The sequence below is a fragment of the Photinus pyralis genome, unplaced genomic scaffold (genome assembly GCF_008802855.1).
Source record: "Photinus pyralis isolate 1611_PpyrPB1 unplaced genomic scaffold, Ppyr1.3 Ppyr1.4_LG3a, whole genome shotgun sequence".
In the NCBI taxonomy this organism is placed as follows: domain Eukaryota; kingdom Metazoa; phylum Arthropoda; class Insecta; order Coleoptera; family Lampyridae; genus Photinus; species Photinus pyralis.
The window spans coordinates 7,475,819-7,498,028 of record NW_022170509.1 but is presented as its reverse complement, the minus strand read 5'-3'; the positions used below and the strand labels follow the sequence as shown (position 1 = coordinate 7,498,028).

The 22,210-nt window shown below is 36.0% G+C and overlaps 1 protein-coding gene across 2 annotated transcripts; it reads left to right on the top strand.

Annotated features, from left to right (window-relative positions):
- The first annotated feature begins 1,339 nt into the window (after nucleotides 1-1,339).
- Nucleotides 1,340-21,468, top strand: LOC116165818 (discs large homolog 1-like protein). 2 transcript variants are annotated; one of them, XM_031480508.1, is made up of 6 exons: nucleotides 1,340-1,457; nucleotides 18,780-18,872; nucleotides 18,920-19,086; nucleotides 19,136-20,429; nucleotides 20,480-21,096; nucleotides 21,145-21,468. In XM_031480508.1, the coding sequence occupies exons 3-6, from the start codon at nucleotides 18,936-18,938 to the stop codon at nucleotides 21,282-21,284; spliced, it is 2,202 nt and encodes a 733-aa protein (XP_031336368.1). In that variant the 5' UTR covers nucleotides 1,340-1,457; nucleotides 18,780-18,872; nucleotides 18,920-18,935; the 3' UTR covers nucleotides 21,285-21,468. The 2 variants fall into 2 exon arrangements, with proteins under 2 accessions (XP_031336368.1, XP_031336369.1); XM_031480509.1 differs by lacking the exon at nucleotides 1,340-1,457 and adding an exon at nucleotides 16,664-16,797.
- The last annotated feature ends 742 nt before the right edge of the window (nucleotides 21,469-22,210 follow it).

Genomic DNA, 22,210 nt, shown 5'->3' with positions numbered 1-22,210 from the left:
GTGTTTCCTTAAATACTAGAATCAACGTAAAAACGGAGCGGCTGCTGCGAGTTCCGCGACGGATTACGAGCGTGTAAATTTGTTTACGCTAAATTACGAGCAGTTCGTCATTTTTATATTAAATGTGTGCAGAAGCGAATTAGCCAAAGTGGTCTAAGGGGTTTAACGTGTGTTGTCCGATTACGGAAAAAGTTTTGTTCGAGTTGAAAATACAAGCAGTTGCAGTACAGTGAGGCTTCTTTGTTAAGGTTCTCCTCTTACTAAAGTGTCTACCGTCCGAGCAGCCATCGAAAATTTGTTCATCGTACTCATCAAACCAGTTTTGTTGTGAAGTTCACAAGCTGTCAGCGCTTGTGTGAGTTAAGTGCCCAAATATTTTACGACCAGGTTATTTGTATTATTGAGAAAATAACTAGGTAATTATAAGATTTCTTATTTTATTTGTCGACCGCCTGATTGCGGGGTAATATGCCCAAGCAAGCTTTGTAAGCTTATCTTTCTCGCAGTGATTTTATTTCCGTCTCCAAGAGTTTATTTCAAGTGTTCATCAAGAGTTGTTTAATAAATTCCTGATTGCCACACACGCTGATGTGGCATTTACTTCGCGTGATTAAAAATTACGCGAATTCGCTACAACATATTTACACTTACGTGTATTTTAGGTGGTATTATCAAAAAACTGGTCTCAAATCCAAAATTTCTAGTGAGGTCCAACTTTTATGTAGACCACTTTTGAGAAATTTTGATCCAAAAAACCAGAGAAAACACCTACCTCACGCCAAAGCCTGGGACGGCAGGGGGTGAAAACTCAGGAGCTTGAATTTGGGCCATTGCTGAAACAATCAGATGTTTGCGTATATAAAATTCCCGATTTCGGTATTTTTGCTCTAATTTTCCTGGCCTATATTTATTTATAGAGATGGCAAAACAAACTCTGTGGAGTGAACCTGTTAAATGAGTTCCATACTTGGCCATCGTTCTGCTTTGCCCACCACAGGTAGCAAAAAATAAGACTCTTTGCACAATTTCCACTGGTTATATCTTGTTACGATTACTTAGTGAACCGAGAATTTGTAAGATACCCGAGAACTTGGATTAATTCGACCAAATCGGAGACAAGCAAATTTGAGATCAATTCTACCTATGTATCAGGACGTTAGAAGACCATTTACCTAGGCGCCATAAGTTGTAGGCGCACTAATTGAATCTCTTAATTAGAAGAATTCAGAGCAAATATTCAGCGTCACTGTTTAACCTACTAGAATATGGTAAATATCTTTATCTAGAATGGCGAATATTAACTGCGAGTGGCGGGGAAACTAGAATGTCCATTCCAAGCGCGCTGTTTAAAGAGATCAGTCTTTCAAGTCATTTTACTTATTAAAGTGTTGTACCAATTCTATTGACCATTGATAATTGTGAACGAGTTGATAAACAATTTTGATTTGTAATAAAAGGTTCGTTATAATTTTTTTTTACTAACTTTCTTTCCTTATCAATGTACTCGACAAAGAGAGTTAGTGTTTTGGATCTATTTTGTAAACAAATCCACGTTATATTAATTCACACAAGCCATTAGATTGTATGCATGCGGTGTAACATTAAAGAATGCGAATAAGCGGAATTGACCATTTGCAAGATGCGCGCATTGAATGGTCCTTGCTTCATCTAATTATTGATTACAGGTGTTCTCAAGCCCACACTGAAACGATCATATTTGTAATTGAGCGGGTACCACATTTTCACATTTAGAACTCCTCAATTTTTTGCAGAATTGCATCGCGCAAGTTGTATAATAATGAGCATATTAACGGGTTTGTATGATGTTAATCAATACCTATATGCAAATGAAGTAATTTACGGTTTTTCGCCCACCGACCTATATGTAATCCAATGAAATGATAAAATGTGGTAAATAACCAGATTTATTTTTCAAAATAATTTGCACGTAGGACACACGGAATATATGTCTAATAGAAATTATTGAGCCATTCTACTTCATTATAAAGTAAAATTGTTCCAACATCGTGCAATAACAACTTGAGTAGGCCACTTTTTCTATTTTTCAACCTATGCAAATTTGATTGTAGTATGGAAAGGCAAAGATACTACCTTATTACATCTTAAGGTAAAGCGAATTAACTACTATACGCGCATAAATTACAATTTTTAAGCCATCAATTATAATTGAAAAGAGCGAAACCGCATACTTTAATTTGTATTCTACATTCAACTTAACCGTTATTCCTTGGAGAAGAAATTGCTCCTTTTAATACTCGAAAAAAATACACAATTAGATACAATTTTGCTTCAAAGGAAAAACTGAAAATTATACATCTAATGATAATTACCACTAACTGTACCCATTGTACAACTAATCTACCTAACTGCTAACATTTGGGTTGCAAATTTGTTTAATTGTATTCGCGAGTTTTGGTCTTCCTCAAGATGATGTAAGTTTACATGTAGCACGTTTGTAAAATAGGCGCAAGTAGCGTGTTTGGAAGTTATTAACAGAGCGTGTAAATAAGTATACTTTGAATCTCCGTTACACAGCTTTAACTCGGATGTATTTAACTACCCTGTATAACGAATCTGTTTATTTGACGAAAGAAATGAGTACCTTCTGTAAGTGTTTTAATGTTAAATAAACGTGTAAACACATATAGAAAACGAGCTTCTGGGTATGGCTATAGCATGTGCAAAACCAAACCTTTTATTTAAAGTGTTATGTATGAAATATCATTTAATTTTTGCGTTTCGCGTTTTATATGGCTAAAGCTATACACATATTGAATTTCATGCAATTCGGTTAATAACTAACGGAGATGTCAAAAGGGCCTTCTTTATTTTTTTGGCCTAAACGAACTTCGATCTACAAATATGATAAAGAATCCACTTGCAAAATTTCATCGTAATCGATCTATTCGTTTACGAGATATCGTGCTAACGGACAGACGGACGGACAGACGGACACATTATAAACTCGATAGAAGCTCGTTAGTAAAGTAAATCGGAACAACCAAGTAACGATATTAATTATCAATAAACGACCTTCGAAAGGACTCATTAAGTCATTACGTACATTCTTCTAATATGGTCTGAAAGTACCGAAGGGAGAGGAGAAATTCACTGGGCTGGTGGGAAATGTCCAGTCTCACATTGCTAAACACTAAAACTACATGTTCCTAGTACGAAGAGCGGAAATGGCGCAGTCTAAGTTTGCAGAAGAAAAGAATTTAATCAGTTAATCTCTCGAGCATTGTCTACCTATGACTGAAAACAGCATTGGAAAATTCAAAACCGTTTGCGAGTTACCATCGTGTACACAGACGGACGGACGGACAGAAAGTCCAACATCATGAACAAGTTGACCCGTCCGTTAATAAGAATCGAACATATAACGACAGTTTCAGATTTTAAGTGAAGGAGGTTTGCAAACTGCTTTGGAACTGCTTTAATCTTTTTTGAATGTTTTTGAATCGTGGAGATGTCAAAAGAGCCTTCTTTATTTTTTGGTCTACATTGCCAATTCACGAACTCCGATCTACAAATTTGATAAAGAATCCACTTGCAAAATTTCATCGTAATTGGTCTATTCGTTTACGAGATATCGTGCTAACGGACAGACGGGCGGACGGACAGACACCGCAAAATTATAAACTCGCTAGGAGCTCGTTAATAAATTCGAAAGGAACAACCAAGTAACGATATTAATTATCAATAAACGATCTTCGAAAGGACTCATTACGTACATTCTTCTAATATGGTCTGAAAGTAACGAAGGGAGAGGAGAAATTCACTGGGGTGGTGGGAAATGTCCAGACTCTCAAATTGTTAAACACCAAAACTGCATGTTCGTAGTACGAAGAGCGGAAATAGCGCAGTCTAAGCTTGCAGATGAAAAGAATTAATTTAAATGTCATATACCTAACCAATCACAGAATAAATAAATTAAACAAATATAGCAAACGAGCTCCTGGGTATGGCTATAGTATGTGCAAAACCAAAATTTAAACCTGCTGTTAGTTTTGCTTTTATTTAAAGTGTACGTGTATGAAATTTCATTTAATTGCTTCCATAAATAAGAAAGTTGGCACTACACATCCTACACAACCAAATTTGCAAAATGGCGCTACTTTGGCTTTATTCCAAGTGGCTATGTATCAAATTTCATTTAAATACCTTAAATAAGAAAGTTGGCAATTCGGTCTGTAAATGGTCGAGATGCGCAAAGGGCACTGTGAATGCTGATCGATTAGGCTCAACTTTTGGAATTGTGTTTTATATGGCTAAAGCTATGCGCATATTTCATGCAATTCGGTTCATAACTAACGGAGATGTCAAAAGGGCCTACTTTATTTTTTGGTCTACATTGCCAATTCACGAACTCCGATTTACTGATCCACCTGCAAAATTTCATCGTAATCGGGCTATTCGTTTATGAGTTATCGTGCAAACGGACGGACAGACAGCCGGACAGATACCGCAAAATTATACACTCGCTAGGAGCTCGTTAATAAACTGTTTCCGCCAATTTAGACTACGAGTAACAAGTACAGACGGACGGACGGAAAGTACAAATGACCAAAATTGAATCAGTTACTTAGTCCCTTGTCAATTGTTCACCTATTACTGAAAACAGAATTGGAAAATTCAAAACCGTTCGTGAGTTATCATCGTTAGGTACACAGACGGACGGACGGACAAAAAGTCCAAAATCATGAACAAGTTGACCCGCCCCTTAATAAGAATCGAACATATAACGACATCGATTTTAAGTGAAGAAAAGTTTGCAAGCTGCTTTGGGTATACCCTTGTACATACCTTATGATGACAGTATGGACGCTTAAAGAGCTGATAATTGGATTTTATCAACAAATCCCTCTTCTATGGGCTTGAGGCGTTGCACTCCGTAGCCAGATTGATTTATAAGAGCGGACCAATAAATCTACAGAGCAGACGGGCGAAATAATGATTTGCTGTGTCCCGCGGAAATATCACCCCCTGTAAAAATGTTTTCTTGGAAAATACAGTTCGAATAATTTGGTAGCATAACGCAAATAAAAAATATGTATATTTTCAAAAGCTTTTCAGCAGTTCATTTTTCGCCTAAGAACACGCGTGCTAAACTTTAGTTACTTTCGGTTAACCTCGTTTTTTAAATGGATACAATTCGAAAAAGAAGTGTTTAAAAAAATTTAAAAAAATTGTGTAAAAATTTTTTTAATTTTTTATTTTATTATAAGAACCTTTTTAATCTTTTTTGAATGTTTTTGAATCGTTTGAATCTTTTTTTTTAATATAATCCCTGGTGTGCTATATAGTTTTGAAAAGAGAATTTGGTATTCTGTCTGTTTAGATTAAAATATACAGGGTGTTATGTCCGATAACTTTTTTTCTTGACCTCGTAAACTTGAAAATGGTAGATTATGAAACATTATTTGTAAGAAACACATTTCCGATAACTTAATAAACAAAGAAATGATTAAAAATCAAAAAATGCAACTGTTGCAGTCAAAAAGAAAAGACTGTAGCCCAGTTTGGATTTCAACATCGCGTTTATCTCAAAAAAATACATCGGGACTGCGAGGTTAATTTATTTCTATCACTTGTAGTTAAGAGGTAGATACCGCATACTAACGACTACCCTATTAAAAAATTAGACATCGTCCAAACTACTTCAATTAACACAACATTTTCCCCCATTAAATGAAACAAAAACATTTAAAAAAATTTCTTAACCCTAATTTCCCAACAATCCATGGACCTGCGCTGCACCCACCTGGATTCTATGTTCAACCCATATTTTTTTCCCTTTCTCCATTCCCGTTTTAACTTTTCTTCCCCTCTATCTAACTGTACACAAGGCCTCTCTGAAACCTCTTTAACACGTGTAACTCTTCTCCCCCCTTTGCTTTTATTAACAAATCATCTTCCTCTTTGCACCTCGAAACCGCATTTTTTCCTCTATTTTTTATGTGAATTTCTGTAATTCTTCCGCTTCTTGGTTCCCTCTTGCCCTTTCCAATGAAAACAAACCTGTATTTTCTTCCATTCGGTTCATCAAAATCTCATAATGTTTTTCCAAATCCTTCTCCCCTATCCTCTTTCTTTATAACAGCGATCAAATTATATTCTTTCCTTTATATATTTTTTTTATTTCATACAATTAGCTCAATTAAATTGACATACTGAAGCCCATTTTACATGCGGAAAGCTGAAGGCTATTTAATGAAAGTTGAAAGTGAAATAACTTTCTGAACATTTTTGAAGTGACAGATGTGGTTTACATGCTGCAATTCTATTTCATTTTTGAAATTTTGATAATACCAACCAAAAAAATGAAAAAAAAAACGTTTTCGCCATAAGGCCAGTATAACTTTCGCGCATTTTCCATGAATTCATCAGTACTTCCCGAAAGGTCATGTAACGGACTATTTATGCGTAAGTACAAAATTAATATTGCTCAGTCTGCGCATTGGCACACCCGATGTTTAAAGTATGCGATATGTTTGCCTTTACTCGAAGAACCTTTGGTTAAAATTTCAAAAACTATTTACAAATAAGGAAGGAAGTTTGAGCATGCGCACATCTGATTTTTACAATGTGCGATATGCTCGTCTTTACTAGAAGCATCTGTGCTTAAAATTTCAAGGAAATGTCCCCATAAGTAATATCCCCATAATAAAAATAAGTTTACCATCAGAGTACATCGTCTTGGTTTGGTGGTGGTTGACTATGATTGTAGTTCCCAATCCCAAATAAAAGGAATGGCAAGCAAAACCCCCATTCTTCGCCGCGATTCTTCCTACATAACATCTGATATATCTGTAGTCCTTTCTTCAAGAGATTGTGTTAATAGTGTACCCGTTTCGTTACGTTACGTGACGTAAAATTGCAATAAACGTCGCTCGTGATGAGTAAACACTAAGGAAGTAATTCGCATTGTATTCGACCAGGTGATTTAGAACTCCTACAACAAACGATGTCAACATAAAATAAGCACACCATCAGGCAGTTGGTCGAATAATTCTGATGTTGAAAAAGTAATTAAATGCGCTTGGGGAAAGTTTCGTCTGTACGGTTTTTATATCATTTTAACCTGAAAGCAAAATTGAATATGAATTGCAAATTGCTTTATAATAATTCCATTAAGGTTACATTTTTCCATAAGAATTCAAATGGAAGTTGAAAGAATGTGAACTTAATGTCTAGAAGGCAAAGTTTTTGCCCATATTGGGAAATCTTTTCTTACATCTTGGGGAAGAAAGAACATTAACCATACAAAAACGTACCATGTCAAAAAGACAAGGAAAATGACCGTATTGTGTTGGAAACGGTTACTGAAGGACTTAACACTAAATTCGGGGAATTAAATTGAATTGGTACCTATGAAATAGATTTCAGTCTGGGGTGTCGGTGCCATATGACATTCTTGCCCATAGTCTCTATGAGGCGGAATACGAGTGAGATTGGTGCATTATGTCCACTTGGAGCATATTTAATGACTCAATGTAGACATTTCGGTATCCAGACTCAAGCGAGCTTGAGGGTTGAAAGTTGAATTCCGTTACGGGGCTGGTATTTCAAGGTTTGTTTTAAATCGTCCAAAAGTTTGGGATAAAACTGTCAATTTTGCATAAGTGTAAACGGACTAGAGAGATGAATAAATTAATCAGTCTTAAGCCGTCGTAAAGATCACGTCGAAATAACAGTGATTATTTAGACTGGCTTTGGTGCTTCTATGAACTCAAGTCATAGATCCGTAGTGAAAAACTAGCGTTGAACCAAAGAGTACCCTTACTCTTTGGTTGAACTATTGGCTAGTTCAAATTGGAATGGTCATAAATAATCGAGCTCGTTAAAATCAAAAGTAGCAGTTATTTCGCGTACATTGCGCGAATACAGTTTCTAGTGTATCTATAATTAGCAGGGAATGGATTCGTATTTAGAACTTTCGAACAATTGTAAAAGTACCACAAGACGCAGAAATCAAATTTAGCGTTGCAAGTACAATCGTTTCAAAATAGTTTCATTTCCAAAGCGGAAGTCCAGGGGATAAATTAAATCGATTTCGGGTTCGCTTTACGGCACGCTATTAATAAGTCGTACTGTGAAAGCGGAGTGTTAGTCCATGTATATTTAAAATAATATGGCGCAATTCGAACCGCGAAAACATAAAATTCAATTATTCAATATCAAGTACTGATTGATCCAACCCTTGAAAAGGGAAGTCAATATAACTTCCTAGGTTCCGTATAATGAATAACACGTTTAATTGGTAGTTCAACTTTAGGGCGAACCGACGGCAAAAATATTATTTGTACTCAATGGACCGTTTCAGACGTGTAAAGAATGACAACATGAAATTCTAAGTTGTTTGCCTTTTATTTATTTTGCTTTTAATTTTGAGTTCATTTTTCTAGAGTTACTAGGGTAACAGAATTTCATTTGGCGTGTTTAAACGTTGTGCTATTGTTCGGATTTACCCTAATAGTTATCCCTTGACATTGAAGGTCGGCAAAACTTTACCTACAATTCGTGCGATCAAACCTTTCGCATTTTTTACTCGTACTTATCTGCGCTACCGTATTAGCACGAAATTTCTCCGCCCTCAATTTTTACGGTGTCACGCAAATATAGAAAACCACCCTACACTAATTTACAGGTAGTTAATTTAAGCGCGAATTTTCGTTTCACATAGGAACCCCACGATAATTTACAGGTGGTTGACTTAACTTCGCTTACGGGTCAACTTGATTTCCTCACGGATCACCTAAAACAACCAACTCTCCGCTTCTATTTATTGAGACTAATCCTTTGACTCAAATCTTTTCCAATCAACTTACTTCACACAACCAATCAGATTCATTACAGACTATGAATCAACTCAACGTGAAGCAATTTTTTGTTTACTCTGCAAATCCCTCATGACGCAGTAAACCCGATAACGGCGACGGCAAAAGAAACAGAATTTTTGTTGTAACCTGAAACAATCACGCCGTATCCCATGACTAATCGGCATCTTAAGTTTTCAAACGCAGCTAAAAAGTCAGGAATCACTCGCCAACTAGTAATTCCGCAACACCCTTCGCTTATTTCTAAAGAAAACTCCGTTAGAAAACGCGTACCCAACCGTGGGAGTGTGAAAATGTAACTTATTGTAACGGTTTGGGGTACGTGACGTTATTAAGCCCGCCAGCTACGATCATGAAATAAATTTTGCAGATTCTTACTTAAAAGTTCACTACATTTAGTCGAAATCTGAGTTTATGTTACTTATATTTAGTTCTTAAGAGTGACAGATAATTTTTGTAAGAAGTTATGTTAACTTTTTCATCTACTAAATTGAAATATGCTGGGTTTAACGTGTAAATTGTCAGTTAATGTAATACTAGTATAATGGTTACAATACAATTTTAGGTTTAGTTCGACTTATACACAAAATAAGCCACACTTCAATGAATACACTTTAATAAAACCACTTAAAAAAAACCTCTTCATTATCCAACCCCTGTTTCGTATCAGAGGATGACTTGCATCGACCGCTTTAACATTCGAAAGGGGAAGAGAGACACCTCTTCTATTTTTCATAGGGCGATTCATTCGTGTCGACCGGCGATTAACTTCGAATGACTTTTTCGTATCAGCCTGTGACTAGCATCGACCGCCTTATCACTCGAAAGGAGAAGTGACACCATTCGCATCTTCCACAGACCGCCTCTTTGTTATCCAACGCGTTTTTTTGTGTCAGCCGGTGACTTGCATCGATTGCTTTATCATTCGAAAGGGGAAGAGAGACACCTCTCGCATCTTCCATAGACCGATTCTTTCGTATCGACCGCCGATTAACTTCGAACGCAGTTTCCGTATCAAGCGGTGATTAAGTGCAATTAAGTTGACCTCACATTTAGACGAAATTATGTGAGCTTTGTGATTGTGAAAAATTTAAGGCTTCTCTTGCGAAATTTTTGTCGTTGAAAACGTATAATTAAGCTGCCCTCTAGCCTTTTTATCCGCATAATAATATTAGCTGACGGCTTAACGCTTAATTTATTTCGGAACGTGCACTTAACGCTTCCGCGACGAAAGACCGAATCTGGGCTTCGTCCCTACTTTCTGAGGTTTTACAACCACACCTTCAAAATTGAAATTCGTCTTGCTCAATCGACAATATATCTAGATTGGAAAGTCTCTCCTGATCAGTTGTTGTCCTTAAATAATGGTAAATTATTTTCAGCTTACTGCTTTCAGTGGATGCAGTTGTGGCAGGTATAATTAGAAAAATGCTCTAAATTCGGGTAAACTGGGTGTAATTGATACTTAGTACTTGAAGTTTTTCATTTTATTAAACAGCTTGTCGCCATTCAGGTCATCAGGATACTCCAACGCCAATTTGTCCATTTTGCATTTCAACTCGTCATTGCTCAATTTAGAAAATTCTCTACCACCTTAAACACTGAAAATGACATTCAACGAGATGTCAAAATTCATCCCACATAACAAGATGACAAATGAAAATTGATCTGGTGAGGTACAGTTTCAGTTCCTTGAGTTGATGCTGAATCATTTCTCAGTGCAAGCATCACTTTTTTTTAACTGAATTAATAATGAATGCATGTAGGCGTACTAGAATGACCATCGAGTGTATCTGAGTGTAATTTTAAAGAAAGTTTAACATTTTTTTGAAGTATATCACAAAGGGAAGTGGATTTAGAAAAGAAAGTGAAAATATTAACCAAAAAATGTTTTGAATCATTTTTTCAATTTTTATGCAAGTTTGGCCGCTCTTTTTGGAGCCTTTTTTGCACAACTGTTTCGTTGGAGGATTCCAGTGATACACCCCGTCTTCGTAGCTAGTGATAATTTTTGAAAAAAACATCGATAGGTACCTTGTTTTAAAGAATCTCTTGTCCGGCACGTTTCTATTCTGGTGTGAGCAGCGGAAACTTTGTTCACCCCCAAATTTTTAAAACTGTTTCCTGCATTTAATCTGTCACCACCATCTTTCCAATTTTCTTTATTGCTTCTTGTGTTCATCAGACTTTGGATCATGGATTCTTGACTTCAACGACTAAAATTTGACTTTACAATATAATCGAACGTTTTCACCATGCTCGTCTGTGGATTATTTTTGGCAGGGGCGGTGTAGTAATGAAGGTGGAGGGGGGGGGGTAGCTCTGCGGTGCACCACAAAAACATTTTTTTCTTCATTTTAAGGTACTCTTTTTCAGAAATCAATTACAATACAGTTTTTTTTAAATTGCAGCTGATAATTAAAAGTAACAAAATATACAATCCAAACGAGGCGCGTCGCCTATCATTGTATTTCAGCACTTTCATGCTACGACAAAAAGTGATAAATTCATTGTAAATCACTTCAATTAAAACAGAATTTTTAAATTGTTTAACAACCTAACATCAACCCCAATTAGAGAAACGTGTTAATAATTTATTAATAGTGCAAGAAACTAAATACAGCACATACTTATAAATTTCCAACGGGCCATTATGACGTACAGGCCAGGTGGCAATCGCCCCCCGCCCCCCCAGGCCAGTCCGCCCCTGATTTTTGGGCATGTTTTTAAATCAACCTTTTTCCGATGCACTACGAAGTTTATTAGTAAGATTCAGGTCTCCTATTGTTACTCTTTCAAATTGGTAATGGTAGGTACCGTACTCGTGTATTCTGGATACTGTAAGTGCCTGATTTTCTAGGAAAGTTTGATAAAAATTTGAGTGAAATAATTACACAGATTAGTTTTAGATAGTTTCTTTGAAATAAAATTACTATATAGGGGCTATTTAGCGCATAGGTTTATTATGCTATTGTTTGGTTCCAGTTTCTAACTTTTTCACCACTTGAGGTTAATATTTGAATAGGAAAATATCGGGGGAAATCGCTGTTAACCTTTCGATCTTGTTATAAAACAAGTTTGCGATGTACTTGTTATTTAAAGTAAATAAGCAGAGCGAATTGCAGCTTTACTGATTGACTATAGGCACTATAGCGAAGTGAAAGTAAACATAAATTGCTTCATCATTCATAAATACATAAATGTTCGACGTACTTATTCTTTTTAAATTAATATAGCCTCCAATATAAACTTTCAAACTTACGATACCTATTGTGGAGTGGATGATTTACAATTCCCCACAAAGAAAATCACCTGAATAATTGAACGATTGACACAGGAAGCAAATCCAGTAGGTTATTTGAGAAAGACTGGAGCAGTTCCTGGTTTATTGCGTTGACGTTTTTTTTATGTACCTCGGAAGATATAAAACAAAAATATGATAAGCATGTGTTTGAAAATGTGTAAATGAAAACGTCATGTTTGAACTTCTCAGTATAGTAAGCGGTACAGTGCAAAGACAATACCTGCCGAGATGCTCGAATTATAAGTAAGCAAACTATTTTTTTGATAATTTAAATAATTAGCTACATTCAATCACACACATTTGTCTGTGCTAATGCTCTCAAAAGGACGATTATAAACAATAACGCGTTGCTCTAATGCAACATTTAAATTAATGCACGACAGAATTACTGTTTTTTGATCTTCCAGGAAATCGAGTTTTTTATAACGGCAAAAGCTTTCATATCTACATTTCTATTTACGTTTGTGTATATTTAGACACTACATATTTCAACAAAGTTGTCTTTTTAACCTTCATACAAGCACCATTATTTTTTAAGATTGTAATTCTACGAATGTTAATTTTTGACTGTTATCTGCATAAAAAAATTTGTAGGTCATAACTGTTAGATAACTCCAAAGAATCGGTTGGGTATAACCGCCCACGAAAATAATAAAATTTCAGACAACCCGGAAATTATCCGATTCTAAACCCAGGGGTTATCTTACGTTATCATGGTAGCGTTTTGCACTTTATTGCAGAAACCGCAATGGAAAATTAAGCTCTGTGATTGACCTATTACCTTAACCCTTTTTCATTTTTCGTCAGTGTATACGAAGTGTAACTCACTTGCATCTGCAATTTTGAGTTGGGAGGAAGCGTTACTAACGGGGGGTATTTCAAGTCACGAAGGGAGTCGGGGGAAATTTGAGGAAGTAGGCTATAGAGATCTGGAAATGTTAAAGAAAATCGAAGATGCTCCAAGGTGCAACTTGGCTTCGTTCAGTTTGTCGGCACCCTCGTCTTTTTCTCGATGGCTCCTTACAAAATATTAGGTAATAAGCAAAATGACAACAACTAATAAATAATGGTACTTAACCCTTGAAAATCAAACTTCTAGAGCACTTGAAGAAAAGAACCAGAAAAATTAAAAAGATCACCCCACACCACTGGCGGTAATATTAATATACCTAACATTTTTATAGAGATCCATCAATCACCGGCCAAAATGGTTGCGAGCCAGATAGTCATCCAAATCTCAGTTCTCCATCCCTAGCCCTTAATATCCTTCTTTAAAAAAGTCCTGTCACAAAATGTCCTGGCAGCTTTTCGTCTCGTGATTGGTTAAATTGTGAACACGAGTGGAATATTATTTATTTTGCGTTCGCCATTTCATTTATAATAAATAGTGTGGGTGAATTTGTTTTTCAAAATCCATCTGTAATATTAAATCATAAATGATTGTTTTTATGTAACGAGACACGGCGCAGCACACCCTTGAATTTCCAATGATGCAGGACTGTAGGACAATTCCCCAAAAAGTAGTTCAAAACCGCAGAAGTAGATCCGGACGGACGGCGGACCGACGGATAAAACGTAAATAACAACACATTATCCTTATCCTTAAAATATGCGCTAAAAATTAACCAAAACAGAAAGAGAACATAAGGCAATGCATTTTGCAGTTTCTACGACTAAATTAACAGGTGAAGAATTTGCTCTACCAACTTAACCTAATTGAGAGCATGACAGGAAGAGCAGCAAACTTAGTTCATGTGCGCATCAAAGTTTCCCTGATGACCAAATTTAATTCCTGTGCAACAAATAAGCTTCCCCGATGCAATTGGTGGGTAAAGAAAGATTTTGGTACGCCAACTTCACCAAAAGGGGGTATTGCAGGAAGACTACAAAATCTAGTGTATTAATTCGATGGGTTTAGCCGTTTTCCCGTTGCTCTACCAACTTAACTCAAATGAGAGTATGAGAGGTAGAGCACAAAATTTAACTCCTGTGCATCAATGGTAATGTGTTTTGCAGTTTTCCCAATGCACACATAAAGATTTTCCTCTACCAACTTAACCAAAAACGAGGCCACGATGTTTCTCCAAAGAAATTGGTGAATAATTTCGCACAAATTTGGTCATCATCTCGAAGACATTTTTACAGCACCAATGGTAGACCTGTATCTATCAAACGAGACATCAAAGAATAATGAGTATACTCGTCTTTTCCAAACTTTAAGTTTTTACTCCTTGGAAAAGACAAATACGAGTACACTAATTATTTATAAACATTTCATTACTACATTGAGTACTTTCTACGACATTCTAGTGCCGAGATCTCGTCCCTCATACGGACGGCCGGAAGAACGCCCGTATAATAGCGCATTATATTTGCGCTAAAATATTCTCTGCCAGTGATACTGGATTTTGCAATTAGAGGAAAGAAAATATTAGGAAATAAAATTTTATGCTCATTGGTATTGATCTTAATGCTGTTTAGGATCAGAATCTTTGGAAATAACGAATCCCAAATTGGTTTTTGAAAATTGGAATTATCATTCGCGAAGCGGAAAAGTATAGGCGCTTGTTTAGGTGCTCTTTATCGGGCAAAAAAATAAAAAAAAACCTTTTTTCCCCATTCGAAGTTCCGGATGGGCTTCTTTCCGAACAAATATTGTCACCTCATTACAGAGCGTATTTTTGAAGTTTCAGGATATTTGGGTATTCTTGATGTCTAGAACCCTATCGTTGGGAAGTGTGAGCGTAAAAAATTTGAATGAATATGCAAATAGCTAATATAAAAATTTACAGATTTCGCAATTCATGCCACACCCCGGAACGGGTCGATACAGGTCGCCATTTTGAAGCTATCGAGTTCAAATTTGACCAATATTTAGCCTTTACGATGATATGAAATCATTTTTGGTGAAAATTGAAAAACACGTTCCGAGTTTTCGCGATTTTTCCAAGTTTTTCCGAGCAAATCTAATTAAATCTACCGTGGTTTCTCTGCAGGTGGGATAGAACGGTTTTTTGAACTACATTCGAAACTGCAAAAATGAATTACTAACTAAAAATTGCATTTATCCAGTATAAGCATGCATACAGGATGTCTCGAATATTTCAAAATCGGAACCTCAAAATGTTTTGAAAATTTGACAGTAGAGTACAGACAGTACGGTATAGTAATGTCAATAAAACGAATTGATGTAAAATATCTTCATGGCTTTCTGGTTATATCGGAAGTTGATACCAACTTGCTTGTTTTAAATGGAATACCCTATATATTTTTTCATTCTTAGATTTTGTGCAAAATTCTCTTTGGAAAACATAAAAAATTGGTTTTTGAAAATATCCTGCTACGATCTCGCCGTTGCGATAACACGGTCGATTTCTTTTTCTATATGAGTTTTTTTTCATTGGAGCTGGCTTGCTTGTAGAAAATTCCGCTTTAGTGGACTGTGTTTTTATTTTGATTACAAATAAATACGCGGGGGTTCAAAAAATTATATTAAAAATTGAATTAAAAAAAATAACTAAAAACAAGTTTATTTAAATGGAAACACCCTATTAGTAGGTACAAACAGTAAGGGTAACTTCGTATAAAGTAGTCTATTCTAAAAATTTTCAGTTTTAATAATAATAATAATAACGGTCTTTATTGGTTTTGTTTTAGCTAGCCACGAAAAATAAACTGCCTAGGACGAGATTCAGGAGTAGAAATTCTACCCCTGAAATGTTTTCGAAAACCTAATAAATATATAAACCTATTAAACAGCCAATAGTTCGAAAACTACAAGGGTACGCTTATTTTTAAGACACAGTTATAAAAATAGGGGAGTTTTCACTTAAAAATAACGGTTTTTCATTTCAATTCAATAATGTTAGTTTTTAACCTCCCCTGTATTTATTTATAATCAAAATATTAACACTGGCCACTGAAGTGGAACTTCTTCTAAAAGGAAATCAGCCCCAATTAAATAATAGCAGCACTCATATACTTAGGAAAAAAGCATCATCTTTGAAATAAAAACTAAAATATGTGAAATTTAGTTATTAAACATGAAATGTATCTATATTCAATTTTACATAGAAACCAAAAATGAAACAATATAAAAAGGGCCCCATTTAAAATAAGCAAGATGGTATCACTTCTGCTTTAACAGGAGGTGTCAACAACCTGAAAATAGTTTAGATAAATATCTCTTATTGCGATTAATACAGAATGAAATTTTGAAAATATTCCATAATCTCGTTTTAGAATCATCCTGGGACACCCTGTATTTTCATATCAGTCAGCAATGAAAGTGGAAAAAGTATTTTTTAATCAGTATACAGTAGTTTATTGGTGTAATATAATAATATTAATTAGCGGAATTAGGATTAATGCTTCTTCTGCACAGAAGGTGAGGATTCTAAAAAAATGTTAGTGCGGTTTCGCGTTTTCTTTGTGTGACCCTTGAATATAACGTAAATAAATTAATCACAGTACAAAATTGCTATTATCAATACTGCGAATAAACCGCAACGGAACAAGATATCGATTCTTTTTATCGTATTTTAAAACGATTGGTCAGTTCAGTTCAATTTGTTTGCGTATGTGTTACGTCTCAAGAATTTTTTGACATCGATATCTAAAAAAGTAAAAAAGGTAATGTTTACTTCATCTGTGGTACCTACTAACGATAATTTTCTTAATACCATCACATCATATGCATCTTAATGTAACGACAAAGGGCTCGTTTTAAAGATATTTGTTTGAGGGGCGGTTCTTAAAAAAAACTCCTGACTAGGTCAATGCTTCCTTCTACGTGTTTTTGTAATCGAGAATGACTTGGGCTGTATGGAGGAATACTAGATTCGAGAAATGACTAACCGATTCGCCGAGATACTTTACTACAAGATCATGGACAGAAATTTAAAAAAATGCAGAAGGGCGTTAAATTCTTGTTTTTACAAAAATAAATCTATAGCCAAAAGTCATAATTCATCGCTCCAATCGACACAAAACAATGGAGGATGGGTTCTTTTCGGTTTTTGTTTTTGTAATTGTTAACCACTTTTTGATTTCGTTAGGTTGTCATGTCCGTTCAGTTCAAAATCAAAACAGCTTGCATGAGTAAACATACCGAGGTCCCTTCTGGAATGGTGCTTTTGATAAATGTGGAAGGTATACTGACCAGGTTACAGCATATTTTTAATGGCTTGTTCAAAAAATGTAAACCCAATTCTTTTCACACCCACGAAGAAATAATTCTAGCTAAAAGGTCTGCACCGTATTTAGCTTTATTTGCCAATTTTAGTTAAAAAATGCAAAAGATGTATAGATAAGCTAATGTTGACCAAAAATGGGTTTTGTAATTAGTTTTTTGACCCAATTTTTTCGATAACCTGCCAAAGTCTACAAGGTGAAGTAGGCGATGTTTGGGCGTTATGTTTTGGTTGTATTTCGGTTGGAAGAAGAAAGTGTATATAAGTGCGTATACCTTACCTACATGTGCAATCACAGCAAAGTTGTTTATTATTGTTGTAATTACCTACTTATTCCTTCAAATAGATTATAAAACTTACACTTTACGTATTTCGTATCAACCTCATTAATAACTGTTTTATTGCACACGCTTTATGTAAAGGTCAGTAACATTATTATATTTTTTATAACCACTTATGCCTGTAAAAGTACCATTTTGGTATTCTCAAATTAGGTCTTAGTGAACGTATTATATCAAAACCGGTCAAAAGGAATAATCTTACCTACTTATTTTTTGTTTTATTACTTACTGGTCGTAATAGCCGGTGGTAATCGGATTTCAAGAGGCGATAAGCACTGATTCACACTGATTGACGGCACTGTAATTGTCTACGCATCAATTGTTAACAGTGTAAACAATGGCAGTAGGTTTTTACTTCCCAATCGAGACGAGTACGCAATTTTCTTTTGCTTCTCAACGCCAATGGTCAAAAATGAGGCAATAGCAACAATGTTTCCAATTCGTTTTTCTAGACAAACCCGGAAGACTAGTACTATTTTACTTTCTCCAAAATTAGGTACATTAGAGACGAAATTTAAATGACGCCGTTTTCATTGATTAAACTTTCATTGTTTGGCATTACTTTCTTTTATATCTATAATCCATTATGTAATGCCCATTGTCTATTTAAAGACTATAAACGAAAGTAAACAGTATGGGTTACCGCGGTCTTATAGAGTGCAGGTCGCTAATATTCAAAATAAAGGCTCGAATTTCACATTATTAAAATCAATTCGTGTGGTAGGTTGAAAAACAGGTATTTAATTGAGTTTAGAATTAATAATTGTTACAGCCCACACTGAGGTATGAATGAAAAACGGCTGTTGTGTATGTCAACAAAATGAAAATGTATATGGGTAACGTGCCGTCAATTTATTAAAAAATTCCTCTCCGTCCGCCTATGCATCACATTTCCCAGTCTTTTCTTACAAATATTGCCTTGAAAATGATAATTATCAGAACGTGGGAAGCACCTTTCGTTATTAAATACGGAAGCAACATTTAGAATGACAACCTGTGCTTTAAAATAGCCCAGAATTAACGAAACATGCGTACAATAATTGATGGGTGATTTAAACTAACTGATTGTATATCTTTCCAGATTGATTAGACAGTTCCAATGGTGATAGAGGAAGAGATGTTATCACTTTCTCGGCTACAATACCGGAAGTATAAAAAACTGATGATTTGAAAGGTTTGTTTCTTCGACTTGCTCTGGTGATTATTGAACTCCTTCTGCAGGAACTCCAAGAATAAAATGCGATTATTTAAAAGACGATGTTCTGACCCCAATCCTCAGTTAGTAAGTCTACAACCAATTTCCGACGTAGCAGCCCCAACCAGAACGGATTCGAATTCTTCTTTAAATTCTACTGACAGCGAGATAGTAAAACCAAAACATAACAACGGTAGGCTGTTAGTGTATAGACGTTTTTTTATCTAACACTCCCAGTACAGGTTTTACAACATGGGGTAAGAAAGTTGGGCGCAAGTGGGACCAAATCAAACGTAGTGATTCATCTGAAATCCTATCCACGTCAGGACGGCGTCGCCACTGGTCTCCATTGCGATTTCGCAGCGAAAGCACCCAACACCACGATGGAATCAACAATCGAAAAGTTTCACGAGTCGACTCATTGCGGAATATGTTTTCGCGAAACGACAGGCATTTTGAACCAAACTCAAACTGTCTAAGCTCTGAACTGTTACCAATTGACGTTAAAAAAATTTACGAGGTTTACAAAGAAGCCAGTAACCGAAAATATGACGACAGAACGACCAGAAATAAAAAACGAACAAAATCCCTAGCAAATAACCTTGAACTAAACGAGCAACAATTCTTGGAGTACTTACTTCTAATTAAACCCACCACTAAAGAAGAGTTTCAGAAACTCATTAACGAGTTATCCGAACAAGATCAACAATTAACCCATAAAATGGAAGTACTAACTGAAAACAAACCGACTTACAAGCATTCGCGAAAATTCAAGGTGGTTAAAAACATATTTTCCAAGTTTTCCTCAAAATCCGACGACGAAGGTGATACTGTTTGTTCAAAATCCAGCAAAAGTGGCAGTCTAACCAGCTTAAGCGAGCTCATTCTGACCAGCTCAAAGAAGGCCTTCTCCCTTTCGGAAATTTCGCGGGTGCTACCTTCGAAACCTGCCGTAATCAAATCTGACGAAAGCGGATATGGCAGTGACGGCACTCGAATGGATTCCCCTAGAGGCTCTATCAAATCCCAAGTCAGTAATCTATCAGAAGATGTGCAAAGCAGCGGATCTTCTACAGATACAGATACCACCATATCAAATTTATCAAGCGACTACAAGCCGACTTCATTGAACGCTCTAATATTTCAAAACCCCAAACCCTTACAATCTCCCGATTTAGGCTCAACCAGTGATTACCATTTTAACGAATTTCGAAGTTCACATCGCTCCAGATACTCCAGTCGGAAAGGCAGAAACTCCAGTGCGGATAAGACAGAAGTCAACACTTCATTTTTTAGGCCATTAGACGAAGACGTGCTGTTTAATACTATTTCTAATTCCTCAATAGCGTACCCAACAGCAACTCTTCAATCCTACGGCAAAACTTGTGGCGCATCCGTCGAGAAAGAGTTTAAGTGCGCCCGTCTAAAATTGCAAAATAGCGAATCTAGCGGAATTACAGTCGGGATTAAAAACGACACTATTAACTCCGGCGTTTACGTAATTACTTGCATTTCGCCGAATTCCGTAGCGGATCGGTAAGTTGCTAGCAATTCTAGTAGAGCTTACCCCTTGGATATCTTTATAGGAATGGAAATTTACGGATTGGAGATGAAGTCGTGAAAGTAAATGGAACTAGGTTACGAGGAATGCCGTTTACTTTCGCTACTAGCTTGCTATCTCCTCTGAACGGAGAACTGGAAATAGTTGTCGCTCGGTATAATTCTGCTAAGATCGAAGACAATCAAATTCGATTCGTTACTCCTTTTCGAGCCACCTTAAATGCTAAATATAATTCAGAATACGCGACGAGAGAGCTATCCAAAATTTCACTATCGGCACTCAACCCTGAAAGTAGAGTTACATTCTCCGAGCTACCTTTACTGCGAAGTTCATCTTCTGTGAGCGAATTCAAAAAAACTGTAGAAGAGGGTAGAACTAACCCTAAAGGTGACCACGCGGCCGTGACTGGAATGCGAAAGTTTTCAATATGTCAGGAATCTTCAACGAGGACGAATAACGGAAATAGTACAAATAATCATAGTGTTCGTCGCGTGATCGCACATTTTCGGAAAGGTCCCGGTATGAAATCTTTGGGATTTTCGGTGGTCGGGGGCAAAGATTCTCCGAGAGGCCCGATGGGACTCTACGTGAAAACGATCTTCAAGTTAGGACAAGCAGCCGAAAATGGTTGTCTCTTTGAAGGTAAGTTACTTAGATCAATTACTCATAACTATTCTACCACTATTTCAGGAGATAAGATTCTTTCTATCAACGGAATGACTTTCGACGGTTTAACTCATAAGGAAGCCATCGCTCTGTTCAAGAATATTAAAAGTGGTGATATCCAACTTGAAATAGAAAGACGAGAGAGCTGTTCCAGCGAGAAATAAAACAATGTTAACGAAAACGATTGCTATTGCAGATGATAATGTTCTAAATTGTACTTATGACTTAGAATTAAAAGACTTAATATTTATTGTAACTATACCAAAAATTAATGTACTGACAGTTTGTGCAATATTTAGCTGCCGTTGTTCAATAAGCGTACCACTAATAAACAGTACCTATAATTGACACTTATTTGTTAGCTACTATTCCTTATCCCACTGTTAAGTTTAGCAAATCCTTAAAAATTATTTTACATTTTGACGAAACAAAAAAATACTCATTTCTGATCCAGAGCTAATGCATGACTTAGATGAAGTGGGTTCCAATTACAGAGGGTGAAAGCTGTACAGAGTTCCAAAATTTGCGATTTCCTTTAATTTTCTTCCCAGGATCAACGTCCAGAAAGATGGAGCGTTCTGCATTGTCTACGTTTTTAAGTATGCCCTTTCTCTATAAAAATACATCCAAAATTCTAATTCTTTGATATCCCGAAGTGAAGGTGAGAACAAAAACTCTGATCTCAGTATGCGAATAACGAATCCAAAACAATTTTTGTAAATACAAAAAAAGAATTCCAACTGCGTTATGCTTGACCGGATAACAAAAATGCTCAGAACTTCATTAGATTTAGTAGATACACTCTTTATGTATTTCGGAATAACAGTTTTTGATACGAGCTTTAGAAAGCTGTTTGATATCGATATTTTCACATTCAAAAATACCTGGACACCAAACTTCGCCGAGATTGTAATTTATTCGCACGCTCGTTTAGGGTAGAAATTTTAGGAATATTTTTGCAAAATTAGAAGGGGCATACCCAAAAGTTCAGACAAATCCGTTAGTTTCATCTTGCACGTTGCGATTACTGGGAGAAAAGAAAAAAACTCAAATCCGAGAATTTTGGACGTTCAGCCTAAGTGGAAGAACT